Source organism: Leishmania braziliensis (genome assembly GCF_000002845.2).
Source record: "Leishmania braziliensis MHOM/BR/75/M2904 contig, possible fusion of chromosomes 20 and 34".
Classification (NCBI taxonomy): Eukaryota; Euglenozoa; class Kinetoplastea; order Trypanosomatida; family Trypanosomatidae; genus Leishmania; species Leishmania braziliensis.
Genome location: NC_017947.1, coordinates 319,030 through 331,976, shown reverse-complemented (window position 1 = coordinate 331,976; position 12,947 = coordinate 319,030). Strand labels below are relative to the sequence as shown.

The window sequence follows — 12,947 nt, the reverse complement described above, 5'->3', positions numbered from 1 at the left end:
GCGGAAGACCGATAAGCAGGGCTGAGGGCGAGAGAGGACGCACGCAGAATGTAAGGAGCCTTGCGGCGCACACACGCACAAGCACAGGCACAGGCACAGAGGCACACGAGCGCTTCTTCTCCGTGAGTGTCTTCTCCTCTTTGTCGAGGTGCTGCTGTGTCTCTACTCCGCTACCGCGCAAACGTGGCGTTAGTGCGTGGATGGGTGCATGAAGAGAACGTCGACAGATGTGCGTAAGAGGGAACGCTCCCCCAGAGAGATGTACACGGCTTATTCACGCATGACACGTTGCGTGCGTGGCAGGGGCAAGGAGGGAGGGAGGGGGGAGGCGCAGGTGTTGATGGGCATTGCGGTAAAGGCAAATAGAGGGGGAGGAGGAGGGGTGCTTTATGAATGCGTCGTCGCAATAAGAGAGCGTGAGTGGGAGCACATAGGCGCACACAGAGTGAGCCGCACTGCCGAGAAGCGAGTCATGCGGAAGCCCTGAGGGAAGCGCAGCATGGAGGAAGGGGGGCGGCAGCGACACAAAGTAACACCATGCCCTAGGGTACTCCTGTGCGTGGCTCACGACTCCCTCTTTCGATTCCCTTCTGCGGCGCTTCACATGATGCGTATATCCAACACACGCTGACGAGCCGCCACGCAGAAGAAGAGACCAGAAGGGAAAGAGCTCGATGCTGTGAGGCGGTCCTCTAGCTCGAGTCCATTGCGTCATTGCTAAGATGCAAAGGCAAAAGACACGTAGCGCGGCACCGGAACTTCAACACCAGTCCGATACTCTGTCCCACCTCCCTCCTCCACTAGTTCTTGACCGAATCTCCTCATACCTAAACAGCACCTACCACTCACCTTCAGCAGGCTGTAACTGTTGCTTATCCTTCTCTTGGGAGGGGACTTGCACTTGGTCTTCTCTCAGCACTGCTTTCCGCGAGAGAAGTTCGAGGTCGGCTAACCGTCCTGGCTACTTGCTTATACTCTGTTCGGCAGTTGGAAGTGAGGCTAAGATGCAGATCGCGTGCATGAGCAGTGACTGCAAAAGTGCGCGCGCGTTAACAACACGCCTTGGCCTTAGATTTGTTCGACCCTCTTTGGTGGTGGGCATGCGCACATGCAACTCCCCCCCCCCCCAAAGAAAGGGACAAGGGGGACTTGGGGCCATCGAGGGAGGAAAGCGAAAGGAGGCCGGGCATAGGCACAAGCACAGCACGAGTGAGTGCACGTCCGACTCAGAAAAGAAACAGTGCAGTAAAACAACAGAAAGAGGGTTAACATGAAACAGCGCGTGTGTGGGTGTGTGTGTGTGGAGGAGGGGGGTGTTCGTGTGAGTGCCTGGGTGAGAGAGAGAGGGGGGCGGAACCGACAAGTACAGGACGCCTGTATACTCCAGTCCAACGCGCATACGCACACCTCATCACACACACACACACACACATACAGAGACGCACACACTACGTTGATTCCGTGTTGTTTATTGTCCCTTTCTTCGCCGTCTGACGACAAGTTTCAACTGGGCATGAGCACACGGGCGAATTCCTCTCACGACTAGCTCCGCTTTCTACCCCGCTGTGTACTGCGCTCCGCCTCTTTCGCTCTCCAGTTCGCCCACAGATTAACGTATGTCCCTCCCGCATTCGCACCTTCTTCTCAAGGGCCACTGCTCTTCACTGTTTTCTCTTTTCGCTTTTCTCAGAAAGAACAACATTATGCTTGCTTGGTATGTGTTGCCGCTGTCTTTCGGAAGAGCGCTTACCTTCTTGCCCAGTGTGTGTGTGTGTGTGTGTGTGAGCCCATTGGTGATTAGAGCGTGCCGCGTTGTTTCTTGTAAGTCGAGGCGTGGTAGCCAGAGAGAGGACGCAAGGCGAAGAAGCAGGGCGGAGAGAAAAGGGCACAAGATGAAGGCGCCTAGGCGCTGCCACAGCTTTCCGCGTAAATCCACCGACACCTGCCCGAAAGCAACGCAGCCTCTCCCTCGCACCGCCACGCACGCCACACATACACAATACCCGGCCGCACGCGCAGACTTCCACGCCCCTTCTTCATTTTTGTTGTCGCGTGTATTTTTCCCTTTTTTGTTTTTCTTTGCCGTCTCATTCGGTTCAGTGCAATGGGGGGGGGGGGGGGGGGCACCTGTGCACGACAGTATAACGGAAAGCGGCGTGTCGTGAGCACCAAACACAACAAAGGAGCCACGGCAGGTGAACGCGACTCGTCGAGAGCGCAGACGACGTGCATCACAACGAAATGGAAAACGCCCACCTGGCACAGACGCCCTCCCTTACACAACAACAAAATTGTATTAGAATAACAGAAGCGCGCAACGCGGAATGTGAGGCCGACGAGAGCGCACTGCCCTCGACGTCGGTCTCACAACAACGACAAGGAACGGCATCGCTCTCTCCCGACAAACTAGAAACAGAACAAAAAGCACGCCGCTACCACACCGTGAGGCGCGAAGCACTCCGTCCGCCACTGGAGCGGCTCTCGCATAAGAAACAACAGCGACGCTACGCAAACGCAACGAGGGGGTCTTGCTCGACAACGCCCAAGATCGTTCGCTCTCCGTCGGTCACAGAGTATCGAATCCTCCATTTAAGAATCACATCAGATCTTGTTCCAGGCAACGATATCAATCGACTGCACCTCGTCCTTGAAGCCCATGATCATCTCCTCCAGGTCGTCGCCAGACACCTTGTCATCCTCGATCACGACCAGCTGCTGCAGCTTCTTCACGCCGAACGCAACGGGCGCCAGCTTGTGGTCACCCCACACCAGGCCGTCGCGCTGAATCGCGTGCAGCTTCTGCGCGAGCGCCTCCAGGTCCACCGTGTCGTCCCACGCCTTGATGTCGAACAGGATGGACGACTTCGCAATCACGTCCTTCTTCGCCTTCTTCTTCTCCGCGTCCTTCGCCCTCTTCGCCTCCAGCGCCGCCTGCTCCTCCTCCGTCGTCTCGCCGAACAGGTCGATGTCGTCGTCCTCTGCAGGAGCAACAGCCTTCGGCGCAGGCGCGGGCTTCTTAGCGGCAGCAGGTTCCGCCGCGGCAGGCACGGGCTTCTTAGCGGCAGCAGGCGCCGCCGCGGCAGGCGCGGGCATGCGCAGCTCCGGCGCAGCAGTGCGCACCGGTGCGCCCCACGCCTTGCGCTCGCCCTCCGTGTACGTCGCCATGTTCTTCGCCCACCGGTACAGGCTCGCGTGGTTCGCGCCGAGCAGGTCGTTGAGCATCCTCACGTCCTCCGCCGTCGGCTTCGCGCCGCCCAGGAACAGCTTGCCGCCCAGCCTCGCCTCCAGCTCGGCGGCCTTCTTGCTCACGTCCTTCACAGACATGCTGGGGTGCGCGCGCGGTGCGGGGGTGGTCAGGGGGGAAGAAAAAGCTAGGAGATGCTGTCCTCGCGTTTTGAGTAGTTGCCCTGTGCTCGTGCGTGAGGCCCCTCTGTTCGCCTGTTTTTTGCTTTCACCACTCTCGTCGTTAAACTGCCGTTCGTGTGGGCGGCGGTTGCGTAAGTCCCGCTTTATTCGAGTTGCCTTCTCCCTCCCCCCTTTCTACTGCCCTTATTCATCGAACCAGCCGCGCTGCTTTGGTGGGATAGGCGGCGGCATCGCCCGCAGTGGCACCGTTTAACTCGCTCGTCTTAAAACAGGGCGGGAATGGACGAGGTGACGTTGGGAGGGGGGGGGGCAAATGTCTTCCGCCCGGCCTCCGTGAAATCGCGCACGGCATGTAATGTATGTGCGTGTGTTCCTCCCCGTCTGCTGCTGGATACGCTGGCAACTCTCCATATTCAACCTCGCCTCTCTTCTTTGCCTCTGAATGCCCCGGACTCCGGAGTGGCGAGTGACCGCAGCATAGGGTGCCGCGCCGGAGGGCGACGCATGGCGCAGGGCCTCACAGAGCCCGGGCCTGCAGCTGGCCAGCTGCCTGCAGCACCTCCGACATGCACCCATGCTGCCCCCCTGCTGCTGTCCGTGGCGGGGCTGTGTGGTGTGCGTGCGCGTGTGCGCTGCCTGGCAGCGCCGTCGCGCCTGTCGGACGGGTGCCTCTCGTGGGCGCATGGTGGTGGTGAGCGGCGGCCCGGAGGTAGACGCAGACACCCGCACACGACTTCCCGGTGCTGACAGGCGCACGTCGTTGGGTGGGAAGCGGGGCCGCCAGGGCACGCCCGCACGCGCAGCCGCAGGACGGCGGCGCCTTTGTCTTTGTTGCTCCCTTTGTTTCTTCTTTTGGTTTCACTTCTTGCTCTCTCTCTCTCTCTGTGCTCTATTTTCTACTCCCCTCCTCCTGTCTTTTGCCTGTGTGTGAGTGAGGGCGTGTGTACAGCGGCGGAGGACGAGCGTGGCGTGCGGTGCCGCTCTCCTGCCCCTCGCTCCCACCCCTCTCCTCTATTACATAGTGCTGCCACCTGCACTTTTCTGATTTGTTTGCTTCTCTGTTTCGCTTAGGCTTCTCCCTCCTCCCTTTTAGGCCAGCTGCCGATAGGACATAGTCTGCGTTCCCTCTCTCGCGCTTCTCGCGTGTGCCCCTCCTGCTAGCGCCCGGCTCCTCCGTCTCTCCCCTGCGTGCGTGTGTGTCATGGCAGTGCTGCGCCGTGGTCCTGCCGCTGCGCGTGTACAGGCACGCGTGCTGGTGCTCGTTTGGGAAGTCGGCTACGGGCTCCACCTTGCAGCGATGGAGGTGCGGGTTGGCGAGAAGGGGGCGGTGCCGGCATGACTGCGCACTCGCCCTCGCTTCCTCGCCGTGAGTCTCTCTACCTCTCTCACGCGTGTGGATGCCGTGCGCGTGCCCACCGCAGCGTTGCGTGCGAGTGAGGCGTGGAGGAGGTAGTGGCGTGGCTTGCCGGGCAGGTGGCACGCCGTGCCCTCCGCCCTCTCCTCCAGGGCTGTGTGAGTGCCTGCAAGTGGCCCCGCTACTCCCCCGGCGCACTTCTCGCACCCTCGCTTGCCCGGCGCCTCACTGCACTCTCCTACCTCTGTTTGTGTCTCTCTCTGTTCTTCTCCCCCCTCCACCCTGCGCGCCTCCCCCACCCCTCCCCCTTTGCAACACGAGCGCCAACGCCAACAACGCGCGCGCACACGCAGCAGCAGCCGATTGATTCCTCCGCAAACACTCGACTCTCTTTCGATCACTCATTCCCCCCGCCTCACCCCGCGTCACTCTTCCTGCCGCCCACCATGAGTTTCGCCTCAACAGTCCGTTGTGTGCTTGCGAAGGTGAAGTGGAATGTTCCCATTCTTATCTACGCGATCGTTCAGTTTATCGCGTTCTTGTTGGTGTTGGTGGCTACGCCGATCGACATGTATCGGTTTAGACCGCAGTACATCACCCCCAACACCACGGTTGTGACCCTATGGGGCGTGAAGTTGGGTGTCTTAAACACCACTAACACCATATCATCCGACTTCTTGTGGAGGAGGTGCATTCCACGTCGCGACCGTTTCCGCCTTGCCCAGGCGTGCGCTGTTCTCTCCATCTTCGTGTACGGCGCGGCGGCCGCCTTGGGCTTCATCATGCTGTACTGCTGCTCCTTCTTCCGCATGGTATGTGTGGCGCTCAACATTGTGGGCGCTGTCACGTTGTGCGTTGTCTGGGCGGCCGTAGCGGTGACCTACCACGTAGAAGATAACGAGTTTTGCTGGAAAGAGAGTGTTTTCTCCACCTACGGTGCCGGATTTGTTCTCTTACTGGTGGCGTGGGTCCTCGATCTCCTCAACATCGCCGTCCTGCTTCTTCCAGTTTCCATTGCAGCAGGAGGTGCTGGTGGCAGCTCGAATAGAGACTCCAATAAAGAGGATGAATCTTCGAATGGTAACTCGAAAAAGAATTCGATGGAAGGGTCGAGGCAAAACGATTTTTCAGAGGGCGTGTAGAGCTGGGGATGGGGTAGGCTTGCTAGCGGGCACCCCCAACACAGCGCCCCCTTGGCGGAGCCGGCTGACGCCGCGCGGGTGCAACTGAGGGGAGGGGTCGCCATGGGTGCTCGTGCCTGCTTGTTGCCGGCGTCACTGTCGCTTCCCCCCACCCCTAACGCGCTGGTGCGGTGCGTGCGAGCGCGTGGCGGGAGAAAGGCACGCGTGCTGTTTTCGTGGCTTCTCCCGTGCTCCCCTGCCTTCCGTTCTAGGCGTCTCTCTTCATGCGTTTGTGCGTTCTCGCCTAGCCCTTGCGTGTCTGCTTTGTCTGCATGGCAGGCCCTGCTTGCGTCCGCAGCGCTTCGCTGCCTTCTGGCCGCTGCCCCGCCTCTGTGGCGCCCTTCTGCGAGTCCCCCTGTGCTCTAGGCACTCTCTGTGGGCGGGAGCGGGCTCCGGTGACGCGGGGAGAGAGAGGCCGGGCTCCCTCGCTGCGTCCTTCTCCGGCTTTGCCTCTCCTGCGCTGCTCGCGCCTTTTTCGTTGCCCTAGTTGCATTGCCTGATGGCCCCACTGAATGCCCCGGACTCCGGAGTGGCGAGTGACCGCAGCATAGGGTGCCGCGCCGGAGGGCGACGCATGGCGCAGGGCCTCACAGAGCCCGGGCCTGCAGCTGGCCAGCTGCCTGCAGCACCTCCGGCATGCACCCATGCTGCCCCCCTGCTGCTGTCCGTGGCGGGGCTGTGTGGTGTGCGTGCGCGTGTGCGCTGCCTGGCAGCGCCGTCGCGCCTGTCGGACGGGTGCCTCTCGTGGGCGCATGGTGGTGGTGAGCGGCGGCCCGGAGGTAGACGCAGACACCCGCACACGACTTCCCGGTGCTGACAGGCGCACGTCGTTGGGTGGGAAGCGGGGCCGCCAGGGCACGCCCGCACGCACAGCCGCAGGACGGCGGCGCCTTTGTCTTTCTCTCTTTGTTTGTCCTTTTTGTTTTTCTTTTCTCTCTCTCTCTCTGTGCTCTTTTCGCTACCGTCTACACCACCCCTCCCCCTCTATTTCATGCGTGTGAGTGAGGGCGTGTGCTCGGCGGCGGAGGACGAGCGCGGCGTGTGGTGCCGCTCTTCCGCCCCTTGCTCCCGCCCTTCACCTCTCTATCATATTACTGCCTGCGTTCTTTACTGATTTGTTTGTGCTCTCTGTTTCGCTTTGTTTGTCCCTCCTCTCGCCTATATAGAATTAGCTGATAGGACATAGTCTGCGTTCCCTCTCTCGCGCTTCTCGCGTGTGCCCCTCCTGCTAGCGCCCGGCTCCTCCGTCTCCCCCCTGCGTGCGTGTGTGTCATGGCAGTGCTGCGCCGTGGTCCTGCCGCTGCGCGTGTACAGGCACGCGTGCTGGTGCTCGTTTGGGAAGTCGGCTACGGGCTCCACCTTGCAGCGATGGAGGTGCGGGTTGGCGAGAAGGGGGCGGTGCCGGTATGACTGCGCACCCGCCCTCGCTTCCTCGCCGTGAGTCTCTCTACCTCTCTCACGCGTGTGGATGCCGTGCGCGTGCCCACCGCAGCGTTGCGTGCGAGTGAGGCGTGGAGGAGGTAGTGGCGTGGCTTGCCTGGGCAGGTGGCACGCCGCGCCCTCCGCCCTCTACCCGCCCGGTCTCCTCTCTTGCGTCCTTTCGCTGCCGGTGCGGCGTGTTGCGCACCCACCGGCGCCCTCTCCTCTAGGACTGCGTGGGTGCCTGCAGGTGTCCCCACTACTCCCTCGGCGCATGCCTCGCACTCTCGCTTGCTCGTCGCCACACTGTTCTCCCCATCTCTGTTTGTGTCTCTCTCTGTTCTTCTCCCCCCTCCACCCTGCGCGCCTCCCCCACCCCTCCCCCTTCGCAATACGTGCGCCAACAACGCGCGCACGCACGTAGCAGCACGCCAGGTATCACTCTGCGAAGCCTTGGCTCTCTTCTGCTCACTCATTCCCCCCGCCTCCCCCCTCGTCCGCACAGCTTCGCAGTCTCGCCCCCTCGTCATTCTTTCCGCGCCACCTCCCGCTTTACTCTGACAGTCTGTTGTGTGCTTGCCAAGATGAAGTGGAGGGGGTGCTTTGTAGCCTACGCTATTCTACAGGCTATGGCGTTCTTGTTGGTGCTGGTGGCTACGCCGATTGACATGTATCGGTTTAGACGGCGGTATGTCACCCCCAACACCACTGTCACAACGTTATGGGGCGTCAAGAAGGGTTCACTCAACACCACCAACGTCATACCGACATACATCTTGTGGAGACGATGTCCGGCTCGCCTGAACCGCTTTCTTCTTGCTCAGGCGTGCGCTGTGATTTCTATCCTCATCTATGCCGCGGCTGCCGTCTTGGGCTTCATCATGCTGTACTGCTGCCATTGGCTCCGCGTGGTCTGCGTGGCGCTCAACAGTGTTGGCGCTCTCACCGTGTGCATTGTCTGGGCGGCCGTAGCGGTGACATACAACACATATGAAGGACCTGACTGTTGGCAGGAGGGCGTTTTTTCCACCTACGGTGCCGGTTTTGTTCTCTTACTCCTGGCGTGGGTTCTCGATCTCCTCAACATTGTCTTCCTGGTGCTCCCCCTCACCATTGCAGCGGGGCCTGAGGATGAACAGAGAGAAGAGGAATGCAAGGAATATGTGGGAGTGTACTCAGGGGAGTTGTTGAACGAAAGCTTGAGGGGAAGCTCGAACAGTGTCTACAAGCAAAACACTCTTCCCGAGGATTAGTCATAGAGGTGGGAAAAGTGATAGGCTTGTTACCGTGCACCCCCTAACACGACGTGCCTGCTTGTAGCCATCCTCTGTGATTGTTTAAAGGGCTGCGCAAGCGTGCTCCCCGCCCCCATCCCGCATCGCCGGGGGTCCCTGGCGCTGCCTCCGCCACCGCGTGTCTTTCCCTTCGCCTCTTTGCACGGCCCTCGGTGTGCGCGCATCCTCTCGAGCTGCTCTCCCCCTAACGCGCTGGTGCGGTGCGTGCGAGTGCGTGGCGGGAGAAAGGCACGCGTGCTGTTTTCGTGGCTTCTCCCGTGCTCCCCTGCCTTCCGTTCTAGGCGTCTCTCTTCATGCGTTTGTGCGTTCTCGCCTAGCCCTTGCGTGTCTGCTTTGTCTGCATGGCAGGCCCTGCTCGCGTCCGCAGCGCTTCGCTGCCTTCTGGCCGCTGCCCCGCCTCTGTGGCGCCCTTCTGCGAGTCCCCCTGTGCTCTAGGCACTCTCTGTGGGCGGGAGCGGGCTCCGGTGACGCGGGGAGAGAGAGGCCGGGCTCCCTCGCTGCGTCCTTCTCCGGCTTTGCCTCTCCTGCGCTGCTCGCGCCTTTCGTGCGACGTTCTCCCCTCTTCCCTCTCCTTTCCCTCATCGGCCCATAAGACAGTCTCTGCGTTCCCCCTCTCGCGCCTCTCGTGTGTGCCCCTCCTGCTAGCGCCCCGCTCCTCCGTCTCCCCCCTGCATGCGTGCGCGCATGCTGCTGCTCGTTTGAGAAGTGGGCGCGGGGCTCCGCCTTGCAGCGATGGAGGGGCGGGGGGCGAGGAGGGGGTGGCGTGGCTTGCCTGGGCAGGTGGCACGCCGCGCCCTCCGCCCTCTACCCGCCCGGTCTCCTCTCTTGCGTCCTTTCGCTGCCGGTGCGGCGTGTTGCGCACCCGCCGGCGCCCTCTCCTCTAGGACTGCGTGGGTGCCTGCAGGTGTCCCCACTACTCCCTCGGCGCATGCCTCGCACTCTCGCTTGCTCGTCGCCACACTGCTCTCCCCATCTCTGTTTGTGTCTCTCTCTGTTCTTCTCCCCCCTCCACCCTGCGCGCCTCCCCCACCCCTCCCCCTTCGCAATACGTGCGCCAACAACGCGCGCACGCACGTAGCAGCACGCCAGGTATCACTCTGCGAAGCCTTGGCTCTCTTCTGCTCACTCATTCCCCCCGCCTCCCCCCTCGTCCGCACAGATTCGCAGCCTCGCCCCCTGCATCATTTCTTTTTTCTAATGTCAAGCGTCTTTGTGGACAAGGCTGAAAAGCCTGAGAAGGCGAGCGTTACGGTTATTGGCACCGCAGATGACTGTTTCTCGTTTTTCGGCTTGAGCTCCTCGAAGTTGAAAGATCGAATTGGCCTTCTGGTCTACCTCACTGTGCAGTTCTTTGCCTTCCTTTTCGTGTTGTTTGGCACGCCGATTGATATGTTCCGTCTAGATCAGCCATTGGACTCCGATGTCGCTGTGGTCACTACACTCTGGGGACTCAAAGCGGGGGTCTTTAGTGTTGAATACGGTCTTTCTGCCGCTGAGCAGTGGAAGGATTGCCCGGACCGCCTCCACCGTTTCCGTCTTGCTCAGGTGCTCGCTATCATCTCCATTTTTGTATACGGCACGGCGTTTGTCCTAGGCTTCATCATGCTGTACTGCTGCTCCTTCTTCCGCTGGATATGCGTGACGCTCAACATTGTGGGCGCTGTCACGCTGTGCCTTGTCTGGATGGCCATGGTGGTAACGTACAGAACAGATGAAGAACCCTTCTGCCCTGAAGAGAAACGTTACCACACTTATGGTTCTGGTTTTGTTCTCTTCGTGCTCGCATGGCTGCTAGATTTCCTCAACATTGTCTCCTTGCTACTCCCCTTCTAGGCGAGAGATTAAGGCGGATGAAGCAGCCCAAAATTCCAGAACATGTAAGGAGAGGGGTAGAGCGGAGGGAAGTGGCGGGGGACACTGACGGCGGCGTTGCACCCCCAAAACCGCGTCCCTTTGGCGGGGCCGGCTGAAGCCGCGCGGAGGCAACTGAGGGGAGCAGTCGCCATGGGTGCTCGTGCCTGCTTGTTGCCGGCGTCACTGTCGTTTCCCCCCACCCCTGTGCGCCCGTGTGCGGCGCTCCCCGCCCCCATCCCGCATCGCCGGGGGTCCCTGGCGCTGCCTCCGCCATCGCGTGTCTTTCCCTTCGCCTCTTTGCACGGCCCTCGGTGTGCGCGCATCCTCTCGAGCTGCTCTCCCCCTAACGCGCTGGTGCGGTGCGTGCGAGCGCGTGGCGGGAGAAAGGCACGCGTGCTGTTTTCGTGGCTTCTCCCGTGCTCCCCTGCCTTCCGTTCTAGGCGTCTCTCTTCATGCGTTTGTGCGTTCTCGCCTAGCCCTTGCGTGTCTGCTTTGTCTGCATGGCAGGCCCTGCTCGCGTCCGCAGCGCTTCGCTGCCTTCTGGCCGCTGCCCCGCCTCTGTGGCGCCCTTCTGCGAGTCCCCCTGTGCTCTAGGCACTCTCTGTGGGCGGGAGCGGGCTCCGGTGACGCGGGGAGAGAGAGGCGGGGCTCCCTCGCTGCGTCCTTCTCCGGCTTTGCCTCTCCTGCGCTGCTCGCGCCTTTTTCGTTGCCCTAGTTGCATTGCCTGATGGCCCCACTGAATGCCCCGGACTCCGGAGTGGCGAGTGACCGCAGCATAGGGTGCCGCGCCGGAGGGCGACGCATGGCGCAGGGCCTCACAGAGCCCGGGCCTGCAGCTGGCCAGCTGCCTGCAGCACCTCCGGCATGCACCCATGCTGCCTCTCTGCTGTCCGCGCGGCAGCGGCCACCGCTTCCGCCCTCGAGCAGGAATGTGGACGCTGCCCGCGTGGAGCAGGGCGTGCCGCGCGCTTCATGGTCCAAGTAGAACGGAGGAGGGGAGTGTTCACTGGCGAGGGCCGCGTGTCTCGCGCTGTGTCCCCCTCTGCGGTGGCTGCCTTCCGCCTCTGCCGGAGAGGAGGGCGTGTGCGCGCGTGCGGCTCTCCCCTCCTCCGGCATCTTTTCTGTGCGCGGCACAGTGTCTTCCTGTGCGTGTCTCGTCTCTCACTGTTGCTTGCGTGCCTTGACTCGCCTTTCGATAATGAACGTTGCGGCGGCCACTGCCACCGCTCTTCCCCAGGGGAAGGAGTGGGGAGCGCCGAGCTCCTTGCTGCGGTCCGTGGCGGGGCTGTGTGGTGTGCGTGCGCGTGTGCGCTGCCTGGCAGCGCCGTCGCGCCTGTCGGACGGGTGCCTCTCGTGGGCGCATGGTGGTGGTGAGCGGCGGCCCGGAGGTAGACGCAGACACCCGCACACGACTTCCCGGTGCTGACAGGCGCACGTCGCCGGGCAGGAAGCGGGGCCGCCAGGGCACGCCCGCACGCGCAGCCGCAGGACGGCGACGTCTTTGTTTTTGTTGATTCTTCTTGCTTGACTCCATTGATTTCACTGCCCTGTGCTCGGTATATCTCTGGGCTCTTCTTTGCTGTCTCTCCCCTCCCCCTGTCTTTTGCCTGTGCGTGTGAGTAAGGGCGTGTGCTCGGCGGCGGAGGACGAGCGCGGCGTGTGGTGCCGCTCTCCCGCCCCTTGCTCCCGCCCCTCTCTTCTTATCGGATATACTTTTCTGATTTGTTTGTGCTCTCTGTCTTTTGCTTAGGTTTATCTCCCCTCTTCCCTCTCCTTTCCCTCATCGGCCCATAAGACAGTCTCTGCGTTCCCCCTCTCGCGCCTCTCGTGTGTGCCCCTCCTGCTAGCGCCCCGCTCCTCCGTCTCCCCCCTGCATGCGTGCGCGCATGCTGCTGCTCGTTTGAGAAGTGGGCGCGGGGCTCCGCCTTGCAGCGATGGAGGGGCGGGGGGTGATGGAGGGTGTGGCGAGTCTTGCTCTGACGAGGTGTAGTTAAGCGCGCTCCGTTCTCCACCTGACCGGTCTGCATTCGTGCTGTCGTACTTGTACGCTGCAGCTTGTTTCTTACCGACTAGCTCCCACTCTTCCAAGTAATTGTGTTTGTCTGACAGTTCTCCCAACGACCACCATAGTTTTTGAATCGATTTCCCTACAGGTTCCTCAATGTTTTATACATTATTGGGTTTACTTATCTTCATTGTTACTAGAACTATCTTTCGTGCGTATTGGAATTATCTTATAGGATGTATGATAATTTACAGGAGATTTTCCTATTTTAGTATATTTTAGCTCTCCTATTTGACATCTTACTGATTATTTTAATATCTTCCTTATTCTCTCCTATTATTTCATTTTTATAATAAATTCATTATTTATTTATTAGATTATCTAATTTATAAAACTTTTTTCTACTTAATTAATCTTCAGATTATTCTATTCTTCGTCTTATCTCTCCATTAACTCATATCCTTATCTCTTGT

The 12,947-nt window shown here is 60.6% G+C and overlaps 4 protein-coding genes across 4 annotated transcripts; 3 read left to right on the top strand and 1 right to left on the bottom strand.

Moving 5' to 3' along the window:
* Window positions 1-2,601: 2,601 nt before the first annotated feature.
* eEF1B beta 2 (putative translation elongation factor 1-beta) lies at window positions 2,602-3,324 on the bottom strand (the record flags this gene model as incomplete). The annotated part of the gene is made up of 1 exon (XM_001564317.1): window positions 2,602-3,324. One exon carries the CDS (start codon window positions 3,322-3,324, stop codon window positions 2,602-2,604), a length of 723 nt encoding a protein of 240 aa, XP_001564367.1.
* A 1,842-nt stretch (window positions 3,325-5,166) lies between these two features.
* Window positions 5,167-5,862, top strand: LBRM_20_0800 (putative amastin-like surface protein; the record flags this gene model as incomplete). Its single annotated transcript, XM_001564316.1, has 1 exon — window positions 5,167-5,862. One exon carries the CDS (start codon window positions 5,167-5,169, stop codon window positions 5,860-5,862), a length of 696 nt encoding a protein of 231 aa, XP_001564366.1.
* A 2,042-nt stretch (window positions 5,863-7,904) lies between these two features.
* LBRM_20_0790 (putative amastin-like surface protein) lies at window positions 7,905-8,573 on the top strand (the record flags this gene model as incomplete). Its single annotated transcript, XM_001564315.1, has 1 exon — window positions 7,905-8,573. The coding sequence occupies one exon, from the start codon at window positions 7,905-7,907 to the stop codon at window positions 8,571-8,573; it is 669 nt and encodes a 222-aa protein (XP_001564365.1).
* Window positions 8,574-9,812: 1,239 nt separating this feature from the next.
* Window positions 9,813-10,448, top strand: LBRM_20_0780 (putative amastin-like surface protein; the record flags this gene model as incomplete). The annotated part of the gene is made up of 1 exon (XM_001564314.1): window positions 9,813-10,448. One exon carries the CDS (start codon window positions 9,813-9,815, stop codon window positions 10,446-10,448), a length of 636 nt encoding a protein of 211 aa, XP_001564364.1.
* Between the last annotated feature and the right edge of the window lie 2,499 nt (window positions 10,449-12,947).